The following is a 12218-nucleotide window of genomic DNA, read 5'->3' on the forward strand; positions in this document are numbered from 1 at the left end:
AATGAATAATATTTAATGAAACTTCATAATTTTTATTGATGTTACCTTTTATAATAAATTATTATTTATATATGTACAATATTTGTCTTAAACTAATCAATAATGTAAATTTCCCTATTAATTTATATCGCATTTTTTTACATGGTTAATAAAATATGACTATTTAGAAAAATCTAAGCTTGTTTTTAATTCCCTGAGCGCCTTCTGTGCATGCTGCATCATCATCTTGATAACCAGTTCATCGGTGTGGTGTTTGTTATTTCTGAAGTCTGTCCTCGCCCAGTCTCTCAGCTCGGTTCGGCTTTTCTCGTCAGGCACTTCACGGATCGTCCTAAATATTTGTCTGTACAGCTTCTTTACCTCTTGCTGGAGCATAAACTAGAAATTTTAAATTAAAAAATATATATATATTAACCTTTTCTACGCCTCATGATATTACTATGGCAGTATCTGACAGGCCGCAGATTTTTAACGACACACACATAGAATGTAGAGCAAAGCTCTCACTAAAATCGTTGTAATATCGATAATTTGTAGCTTAGTATTTCATAATTCTTTAAACAGATATCACTCTGTTTAATTTTTTAAATTATGCAAATCAATCAACAGTGACTGACTAGTAATTTGGGTTTAAAGTCGGAAGAGATAAATTTTCTAATTTTGCGAAATGTAATACGCACAATCTACATGTAACGCATATTCGCAATGTTTCTTACAAAAAATATGTTATGGCACTAAGGATGTGCAAAACTTAACTCCAAATAATAGCACCATCATCTCATCATTCATAGGATGATAATCAAAATTTATTTATTTTACATATCGCGAACCAAATACTACAATGTTCCAAGTACTCGTCCTTGAGAAAACAAACCCAACAATGAAGTAGTATTCTAAGCTGCCACATTGTTACTTTTGTTTCATCAAGGACAAACACTTAGAACCTTATAGTTCTCCACTCGCGATATACGTAATGAACGTGACATACTGTAAAATCAAAGCATTCATGGCATTACATAAAGTAAGTGTTAAAAACTTATAAAACAACGTCCACCTAAATTCACCACAAGTGGAATATATCAATATACAACACAATTTGATGAAACATAGTTATTGTCCTTCCAATTGGCATTACTAATGGCAGGTTAGCTCTGCACCTCAGGAGAACAAACAACGAATGCCCACGATTCCTAAGATAATTATCTGCAAGAATGGCAGTTTCCATTTACGCCGTGTATAAGTAGGAAAATAAAGATCCCATCTAAACTTTAAGCTACAGTATGCAAGCATACCTAAGAGAAAGTCAGTTGAAGAGAGCCACGGATAATATCCATACAGCTGAAAGTAAAGGAGTCTCAAAAATTCTTCTGGACCCTCTCCACCATAAGACCGTACTTCAACTGATGCCAAACAATAGACCCACTCTCAAGTCTGCTTCTAACTAAGGAGTTATGGTGTGGAAGCTATTTTCAAAAACATTGATAAAAGATAAATGGTTCAAGGAAATTGCAGGTATACTGGAATCATCCAGTGGTAGTATGGATACGGCAAAAGCAATTCTCAGTTGTATTGGTAGGTAGGTACCGTTTGTTAACGTTGAAACAGGCATTGTAGCAAACAATAGCAATAAACCCGTGAATCACTTTCAGCCTAGCCAGGGTGTCATTGTAGAATAATTCCAATAATTCCAGTAAACAATATAAATCACCATTTTTTGGTAAAGAATGTCCATATCTTATTCGACACCCATATGGTATGTTTGACAAAAAGAATCAAAAATACTTCCGATTTATTTCATCTAAAAGGAAATTATGAACGAAAAAAATATATATATATATATACTTTTTGAAACAATTACCTGCTTCAAATTTAATGCTGCTTGTGGTATTTTATTCATATTACAGGTAATTGCATTAATTAAGTAATAATGTATTAATTGTGTTTATTCCGTTTTAAGGTTATGTATGTATTATATCATCTGTCAAAGTGACAAAAAGCATACGTTCCAAAATTAACATTTGTTCACTTCAAGAATATAAAATATATAGATTACTTTGACAGCATGTATACATAAATAATTGTTTTGAAAGAGAGGTGGAAAACCCCTTGACCAAACGTAAATTCATCCGTGAAAAATTTTTGGCCGATGAAAAGCTAAAAAACAAGTTCTCGACTTTAACTGCGACGGAATCTAGATACCTAGTAAATTTACCGATGGAAAAAAATGGTAAAGAAGGCCTAAACTAAAGTCACGAATTTGATCTCAAATAAATTCAACAAGCAGAAATTTTCGGCCGGATTGGTTAAAAAAGAAATAACGAAAAGAAGTCTCTCGAGAAGATTCACGAAAAATCAATAAACCAATCTCGAATCCTTGAGATTCTTGAATTTCAAGAAATCTACAACCTCGAGAAACGAAATATGTCGAGAAAAATCGAAGTGTAAATTAACGTACCAAGCTTGATATATAAAAATAATGACCCAATAAAAGTAGTGTAGCGAAACAGTAGGTAGTATAATTGGTAGGTAATATAATTGGTATGTAGGTACCTAATATAAGTGAAACAATCACAAACGCTTTGAGAAAATCACATAAATATTGTGACCTCATCGGGAATCGAACCCACAGCCCCCGGATGAAAGGTCAGCGCGTTACAGACTGTACTATGAGGGCCGCCTAATCGATACACTCATCTGTCCCACCTGTCGCAATATAACTTTTATTTGGAATGTATAATAGGGAATAATTACTTTCAAACGTAGGCACATTCGGTGGTGATATAATAATATAATTACATTGAGATTTTCAACATTCCTACTTTTATTTCCTTTGTCAGCTTACGTTAAAATCGTGCTCAAATAATTAGTCACGAAGAAGCCCGCGTGATCTCGTCATAGGTATTTCTTGATTTATATTAGATGATGCACCCATGGCCTGCCACAGGATGAGTGAAGATAAAGTTTGAATCCCCTTTCAACACCGTCGCACAGTAGGCTCTTTGCACAGTTGTTGGAGAATAGATTGAGAATGAGTGTAATGAGTAGTTACCTACCCAAAAGACGACCGAAAATAATCATTTTCACGACGATTGGGAAGTTGGGTATTGCTTTGTGATGGTGGAAGACAAGTTTAATAATAATTTACATTATTCAAATATAATACGATTATTAGAGTTGAAGAATGACAATGGGAGGTTTGATAGATCACTTCCAGTTTTGAAGTTTTGATACTGGATACTAGATCATAGTCTATTTGAAGTTAAATATGCCTGGTTCATATTATTATACTTATTTGTTGATTTATTGATTCAAATCGTAATGTACCTAGGAACGCATGCACCTACGTGTATTTTATAGAACGCAACATGACGCAACCGATGCGCGAGAAAATTGAAAAGGGGGCCTCCGAAGAGTTAAAACCTGCCACTCAGTTATTACACTAATATTGCAATAATTTGAAAAAAGATGCATAAGTACCTATTTCTCACAATCTGGGTGGAAAATAGGTATTGCCTAAGCCCTAAAGCATAATAATATCCCTACATAAAAGTAGGGGTTCTAATAATAGCTCTTAATTAGAAGTAAAAATCGTTAATTAAGTAGGTAGGTAAATAAGAACAGTGAACAAAGCAAAAAAATGCGCCCCTTATGTACCTATATTTTGTATCTTTGATATCGATTTCTTTTTTCTTTTCATTTAATTTAAAGTAGGTATAGTAAAGTAGTAAACTAGTAAAGTAGGTATTTAGGTAGATAGTTATATATTAATAATATACGAATGCACCTATAATTAATATTAAACAATAATTAATATTAATTAACTAAATGCTACGACTGCCATGCTTAACAGCCACGTGCTCCGCGTAGGTCAACATGGAGCTTTTATGGTATTTTCAAAGCATGATCCTGGACATTCCTTAAACGTTGTAGATAATCTATTTATATATTTTTGAAGCCTTATTATCCTTTATATTCATTTTAAACATTTGATAACTACATAAAGTATTTTTATTACATAAAATAGTATTCTTACCTCTCGATTTACCTACTCGTAGATGATGAGTTGCTTAGAGATAGAATATTGAAGCAGAAATGATGAATTTACACCTTTGATGGTAGATTCTGTAGTTGTGAGATTAAAAATGTACCATTATTATTGTAAGTCGCATAATTTTGTTCTAAGTATTCGATTGAAAATATTCATGACAACTATTTTATAAATTCTAAATTGGTAGGTATTCTGCTGTAAGTACATATGAAGTGCCTAGTTTCAAAAGCCCCTAAAACGGTTTTCCTAAATTTTTGAGTTACTTAGATATATATTTAGAGATATGTTTTTGTCCATTATATGTTGGTCTAATAAGGCCTAAAAAGGCCTAATACCGTCAATATTTATTATCAAAAAATATACTTAATTTCAAAACCCCCTAAAACAGTTGGCGTGTAAATTTCAAATCCCCCTAAAATGAATAAGCCAATCAGCGGCTGCTCTGGTGGTCATGTGATACGGATTTCAATATGTCTGCTTGAACAAAATTAAAGTGACTTCGTGTTGATCGCTCTGTAGGTTAATAGTATTTTTCAATATTTATAATGAATGTTGAACTGATTATTATGTCGAAACGTAAGCCCAACGAGTCAAGGAAGCGTTTACAAAGAAAATAAACATGGGAAGTTAATATCGAACGCCAAAAACGGTAAGTGAATATTGACAATTTCTGCGTGTTATTTGTCCAATGTTACTTGATTTAAAATAATTACAGTTTACCATTGAAAACGTTAAATATGTACCTATTGACTTTTTTCACATATTTTATTAATTATCAGGACCGGTTTTACCAACTTATTATTTTCTATACAAATATTTAAAAATGCATAATAACAAAATATAAAGTAGAGACAGCTACTAACTAGAACATAAATAACTTTATGTCCACTATACCTATACCATTCATCCGATTACGATAAAACTTTGGTGAGCTATTGTGTGCACACCCGCCAAGGTTTCTGAATTAGAAAAATTATTTTCTTCTTCTATCTTCTTTTATTGGTATGGTTCCTATACCATTCATCCGATTGCGATGAAACTTTCGCCAGTTGTTGTGCGTACACCCGTAAATATTTTTGAATTAGTCAACCATCTTCTTCTTCTTCTTCTATTCGTATGCGTTCCTATACCATTAATCCGATTGCGATGAGACTTTGGTGAGTTGTTATGCGCACGCCCGCAAAGGTTTCTGAATTAGTACAACCATCTTCTTTTTCTTCTATTCTATCTTCTTCTATTCGTATGCATTGATATACCATTCATCCGATTGCGATGAAACTTTCGTCAGTTGCTGTACTCACACCCGCGATTCTTTCTGAATTAGTACAACCATCTAAGGAACGGATACGAATAGAAGAAAATATAATAGAAGAAGATTGTTTTTATAACTGAGACACCTTCGTGAGTGTGCGCACAACAACCGACGAAAGTTTCATCGCAATCGGATGAATGGTATAGGAACCATACGAATAAAAAAAGATAGAATGAAGAAGAAGAAGATGATGATGATTTTTCTAATTCAGAAACCTTTGCGGGTGTGCGCATAACAACTGACGAAAGTTTCATCGCAATCGGATGAATGGTATAGGAACCATACGAATAAAAAAAGATAGAATGAAGAAGAAGAAGAAGAATATGGTTTTTCCAATTCAAAAACCTTCACGGATGTGCAGATAACAACTCACCAAAGTTTCATCGCAATCGGATCATTGGCAAATCGAAGGACGAACGCAAAATATATTTTATAGATATCCTATTTAGGACTTTTAGGAGTCTAAAATCTTTATCAATAATAATAATGTGCCACAGTTGTATTCAAACACACCGAAAACAATTCTTCCAAACTTCAAACAGAATAATACGGCTCTTACATCTAAACTCACCCGTCTGAGGCACAGCCAGAACTCAAACTTTCTAGGAACGCCGCTGCAATGTTGCATAATATGAAGGCCGCGCACATCTAGATATTAGTCTATGCATCTAGCTATCGACAGTCGCGCGTAACCTCTCGAAACGCACATAAATTTGGATGCGGTGACCGGTGAGCCGGTATCTTTCCTTTTCGACCATCTCCGATCCTAATAAGATCATATGGGCCTCCACATAGTAAAGGTTTGTATTAACAGAATTTGTTTTTACGAGAAATGGATGTCAGCCACTTGCTCAACCTATTAATACTCTGACTCATAAACAATATGTATACTAAACTACACAAACTAAAAAGTCGCATTCGACCAATCTGCGGAGCTTTTGACATCGTGTATTTTGTGAATAACGATTACTTCACATCGACGTATTCGACACGTTGCAGACGGACGAGTTTTGATGTGCAAGATGGCTAAGTAGAATGAAATTTGTTCCACGCGACAAGCAGATGCCTTTTTTCCTACCAAAAATGTCATACCGACGTTACACGTGTTTTATGAATGACAGCAAAATCACATCGACAAATTTGACGTGTTGCACAGGCGAGTCTCCATGTACGAACGGGCTAATTATTAATATAAGAAAGGCGACCAGAAAATAGTGGTAATGCTAATAATAATAAGAGAAAGCTAAATTTATTTTTTGCACCTATGGTAAAGGAGTCACATGTGGTACCTACAATTCTGCTTCCAACGTACATAAGTGATATATAATGTCTATTTTTTGTTTGTTTAATTGTTTTGATATGTTAAATTCAAAGTCACCGATTTTATGAAATTTCGTATTTTTTGTCTACAAAAGAAAATTTTTGGTGTCTATGTCGGGAAATTTCTATGTTTAAAAAGCAGCAGCTTAGACTGGCACTCTACCGGCAACACAATTTTCGCCTGGAAATCTAGAAAATGAAAAAATGGACAAGACAAAGAAATTAGGTAATAATGACGAGAAACTCGAAAACTCTTGAGAAATTAATTAAAAACCTAATCTCAAATTATGAGGAAAAAAATCGGTGTGTGTACACAATTGTTATAACCTAGATTCTTCGACTAGATCTGGTATGGTGATTTAGAATCAGGTTCACAAGATAAATAAAAATGTTTCTTTGGTTCAACGAACTATCCAAATTATTTGTTTTTCTTATTGGTAGGAAGTTGAAATCTAGTGCCGCTGGTTTAAAACTATCTTGTTGTTTCATTCTGTATGTATTAATATTATTTACTATTACTAAATTATTAATATCTACTGATCCCAAACTACGATATTAAGATATTTTTCAAAAAATATTTATCAAGTGGTGTTGAAGCCAATATTCAAAATTCGAGAGATGCGAAAGAAAAGACCATAATATCAAAATATACTCATGTCGTAACTAACAACTGCGTGGAACCTGCTTTATAATCGTCATGTGAAAATTCTCCTACTATAATTTGAGCCCTGGATATTATTCATGCTAGATACTATTATGTCAATTATGTCAACATTTTGAATACTGTCAGAGAATCAACTCCTACTAGATAAACGCATCACAGGTGTCGAAAATTCGGCGAGCTTTGATTTTCCAATCAACTAACGAATTTTCTTTTTTCACACATAATATTATTTTAAATCACATGCGCGCGCGCAAAACTGAGCTTTCCACGCAAGCTCCTCCCATCTATTTACGAATAAAACCAATCGGGTTCAAGAAAAAACAGTCTCTCGGATTATTCCAAGCGGTTATCACGCGCGGGACGTGGCTGCGATGTCGTAATAGAAAATAAATAAATCGCGAACACGTAAAGTAAACTGACTTGTAAAACAATAATAAAACGAAATATTATGACAACTTTACAAAGTTTAACTTTTGCTATTTTGGAACAGACTTTCTAGACTCATCTGTTTTAAATTTCAAAAATGTTCTTAATTTAAAAATCAGTGTCATAAGAAAACTATCCAGCTTTTGTTTATATTGTGAAGTTTTTCTATTTTGAAGAGTTTCAACAAAATTATGGCTAGCAGAAGCCCACTTCGCCGGTCTCCAAGCCCCCAACTCCTCGACGAGAGGTCTGTGAAGAAGGAGGCACCCGATGACGAGATAAAGGTAACTTGGTTCATATTATATTAAATTTAGAGGTCGCGCTGAAATTAAGCTTAGTCATCGAAGCTTTCGAAAGTTTCGCGTGAGCTTTTGTTTTACTTCGCGACTGTCAAAAGTGAGTTGAATTGTTTGCAGAATTGTTTTGTTGATATAGATAGAATATATCTAAGTAGGTAATATAACATATTTCAATCAGGTACCCACCTATCTAATGTGCTAATTTTAATTTATATTACCTAGGTTCCTTGTAGCAAGAATTCGGTAAGCAAAAATCTACATTGATAAATTTAATATTGACGAATACAACATATTAATATTTAAAAATTATAATATAAGCTGGTTATGTACCTATAATAAATATACTACTTTCAGAAATTACTATACATTGGTAGGTATGAATGATATAGGTAATTATTGTATATTATTATATATAGGTACCCACAGGGGGGGGCCGACAGGGCTCTAGCCTATGGGCCCGGAATGGCGGGTCGACCAGATAAATACACATCTTAAATTTGCTCTAATAATGAAAAAGTCGCCTGCACCGCTATTTTGCTTCGGCATTATTACCATTTTTAAATATATGGTTGTGCGATGCAATTTTTGGTTGTCTTGTGTCATTGTGTCACTGTAAAGCGTCAGAGTGCCTTTAATATTGGCGATAGGTAGGGGGCCGCCAAAGATTCTGGCTTGAGGCCGCTCCAGGATGATAGGTAGGTACCTACATGTATATTATAATCCCGTACGTTACACGAAATTATTCGAAAATCACTGAACCTATTTCGGTGGTTGATGACTTAAATGAAAGTCCTGGGTCCATGGGCCCAGGCCAGGATGTTTGGCGGGCCCCCTACCTGTCACTTAGGTTAAGTGCAGTGTGATGCTCTACAGTAATGTTCCCCAAATAGTATTCCGCGGAACACCAGCGCATCTATTCTATACACAAGACTGCATTGGCAGCTATCCAGGGTTGTTTTTCATTTTTTTGTAAACTACCCTCGATAGCGGCCTATAGCAGTCTTGTGTATTGAATAGATGGGCAGGAATCCTAGAAGTAAAATTAGTGTTATTCCGCTATTTTGATTCTATATAAAACAAACGTTATTAATATTAGGCATGGCATTCTCAGACATTTAGTTTGATAATAAAAGTGGACACCTATAAAACAATATACGTTAGAGGGAAGTTTGAAACAATGAGCGATAAAGATGCATTGGATATAGGGATTACAATCCCGGGATCCCGAGCTATTTTCGATACCTATGAATCCCGGGATTGATAAACAAAATCCCGAAACTTTCGGGATTGATATTTTTATCAATTTCTATGGAAAATTAAATTAAAATGAAAATATAACAGAGAAAATACTTTTAATAACAAATAACTACATTAGAAATAAACGGAGTTCGAATGAATTTTGATTTATACCCATGTGTAAGTTGCCGATTCATTTTATTTTTTTCAGATAAATTAATAAAAATGAGAAAGGTTGGAAAAAAGTAATGCTTCGCACTATTAATAAAGTAATTCCACCATGATCTCATACGTTTTACGGCAGTTTCATATTTGGCTGACTAATTAGATTTATGAAGCGGGAAGGCCATAAGTACACCATGATTTGCTTTACTATTTTAAATCTCACTAACCCATTCATTAAGTCTTTACTATCAGAAACAGCAATCTCATATTAAATTCACATTATTATTTATATCACAATATTATTTACTCCATTAAACTTATGTATTTCCAAGATTGAACGTATAGAATATTAACAATAAATGTCTTAAATAGTATAAATTATACTAGATTTATTTTTGACAGATTTTATCAATGTTATTTGTAAATATAAAAAAATCATATTAACAATGGAAAAAATGTCAATCCCGGGATTGTCAAATTGTAATCCCGAAATCCCGGGATCAGAATTTTGGCTCGGGATTGGATTCCCTAATTGGGTAGCACTTTCAAGTGATCTGTAGTTAAAATATTAAAATCATCCGCCCAATGACTCAAGAAAAAAATTCCTATGTAGAGGTTCCATACTGGTTTTTGTGAATATCTCAAAACAAAACGGACAAGGTGAATTTTTGGAAATAGGCGACTCAGATGATTGCGTACTTTATTGAGTGATCATCATTTGTGGTACTACAACCCTTGGCGGGTCTTTGCCTTCTTCAAAAACTTCCTCCATCCTGGTCGATCCAACGCCGTCACTCTCCAGTCGCTTTGACCAAACATTCTTATATCTCCCGTGGCGCAGTACAGCTATCTCAACTTCGGCCGTCCAGCGCATCTATTCTATACACAACACTACTATCGACAGCTATCTAGGGTAGTTATTCATATGTTTGTATCGAAGTATTATAATTCTTACAATAAGTTAGCCGTCTAAACAGTCAAAACTGTCTATCTCGCTCTAAAATTTAGCACACCCAAGAGAGGTGCTGTTACTAACTAACTTACTGTGATTAATACAATAAGTTCTAATACTTCGTTACAAAACTACCTTCGATAACTGGCGATAGTGGCCAATAGTAGCTTTGTGTATAGAATAGATGCGCATGTTTTCTCTTGCCCTCGGGGGTCGCGTACAATGTACATAGATCGCCTTACTGGAATATCTTCCGGCATTCTATGCACGTGGCCGATTCAGCGCAATGTCTGCTTAACATATACTTAAAGTGCACACAGCTCTTCATTATACCAAAATTTCCAAATGCGACGTTCTTGGACAGTCCCAAAGATTTTTCTCAAAACTCTCCTCTAAAAATATCCATATTCACTGGACTACGAGGACCAAAATCTTGAAAAAATCGTTATATAAATTACGTAGAAAATAATACTCAAAGCATAACATAATTTTTGCAGTTGACGTCAAAAAAACGTATAAAATGTACACTCAAAAATAATGATACAATAAATTATTATTGTACCTACACAAAAAATAAACGACTAAAATATTATATTGTCTTACTAGGGAGAGATACCTACATTACAATTTTTACTAGGGACTATTTTTTGTAGGTAGTTAGAATTATTTAAGTATGGTTTTTATTTTATTTTATTTTATCATAGGGGGCCTCAAAATCAATCAGTGTTTAATCACTTTTTAATATTCAGATTCTTTCCTATAGAAAGCAGTTACCTACAGCAATTTCAGTTACCTGCGTGAAATTACTAAGGTAAATCGCCGATACGTAAGCAACAAAACTAATTTGTGTGTTCACTGGTCTCCTACTCCCAATTATACCATAATAATATGGTTAATAGTATTTAGATTTTAGATTTAGTATACATACTTCGTTAGTCTTTTACAAAATATTTTAAGTACATCTTGAAGTGTATATAATTAAAGTTTCTGAAATGCTACCTTATTAGATTGTAATTATCTTAATGTGGCTTGTAAAGGTTCCCTTCCCGTGGCATAAGTTCTTGTTTATTATAATAACTATATTATTATATAAGTATAAAGTAGAAGCATAATAATATTAATATTTAAGTATATACCTATATATATATATATATATATATTATAGACACCCCCGTGCCTCGAGAATAGATAACGATATTAATTAATCAGTCTCAAGAGATAACTAAGAAGCGATATAATACTATACATTGCAATTACATAAAAACATTAATTACTTTTCTGCCCGCGGTGGAGTATCGGCAGTGGCGGGCTTAGGAATTTGGAGGCCCGAGACACTGTTATTTTCAAGCCCCCTACAATCAAAAATAAATATAATATGTTAACCTTTAAAAATATTCAAATACAAATACTTATTAGTTGAACTATTGGCACTTTCTTCTTCGAATGATCTTTCAATAAATTTATACTATGAAGTGTTCTTAGTTGTGTATGTGTGGATGTGCCACACTGATAATTCCACCCAATGCTTTATTAGTTTATTGCAATTTTTACACAATACAACAACAATTTATTTACTTTTATCCCGCAAGAAGTAAAACCAAACACAATATTGTTCACATATTTTATAACGTATAAGTTACTCTTTAGAAGATAATCATCTAAAAATTATGCACATGCAAGTCCATTATAGTGTATAATTATTATTACTTCATCATTAAATATTCGCCACTAGAGCTGAGGTTAGTAATATTTTTACAAATGTTTGAAAATGTACAGTTTAAAAAAAATCGGTTAGG

The 12218-nt window shown here is 33.6% G+C and overlaps 2 protein-coding genes across 3 annotated transcripts in view; one reads left to right on the forward strand and one right to left on the reverse strand.

Annotated features, from left to right (window-relative positions):
* Positions 1–16: 16 nt before the first annotated feature.
* On the reverse strand, positions 17–1980 carry LOC147075917 (LYR motif-containing protein 2). The gene is made up of 2 exons (XM_085942246.1): positions 1859–1980; positions 17–378 (listed from the first exon to the last, which is right to left on the reverse strand). Exons 1-2 carry the CDS (start codon positions 1895–1897, stop codon positions 160–162), a joined length of 258 nt encoding a protein of 85 aa, XP_085798372.1. The 5' UTR covers positions 1898–1980; the 3' UTR covers positions 17–159.
* Positions 1981–7666: 5686 nt separating this feature from the next.
* Positions 7667–12218, forward strand: part of Sobp (Sine oculis-binding protein) — a 106760-nt gene continuing 102208 nt past the window's right edge. Inside the window, exon 1 of one of the 2 annotated variants that reach the window (XM_085942242.1) lies at positions 7667–8054. In XM_085942242.1, coding sequence (XP_085798368.1) covers positions 7962–8054 — 93 coding nt within the window. In that variant the 5' untranslated portion in view covers positions 7667–7961. Of the gene's footprint in view, positions 8055–8221; positions 8313–12218 lie in introns of those variants that run through there. The other variant, XM_085942243.1, reaches the window with a different exon arrangement.

The sequence above is a fragment of the Rhyacophila brunnea genome, unplaced genomic scaffold (genome assembly GCF_057557595.1).
Source record: "Rhyacophila brunnea isolate RB1 unplaced genomic scaffold, BYU_Rbru_1.0 scaffold_14, whole genome shotgun sequence".
In the NCBI taxonomy this organism is placed as follows: domain Eukaryota; kingdom Metazoa; phylum Arthropoda; class Insecta; order Trichoptera; family Rhyacophilidae; genus Rhyacophila; species Rhyacophila brunnea.

Excerpts from the sequence above, each read along its gene's own strand:
- LOC147075917 (XM_085942246.1), bottom strand. The coding sequence starts at position 1,897 with ATGAATAAAATACCACAAGCAGCATTAAATTTGAAGCAG. Across the intron at positions 379-1,858 it reads CAGCATTAAATTTGAAGCAG|TTTATGCTCCAGCAAGAGGT; the intron begins GTAATTGTTTCA and ends TAAAATTTCTAG.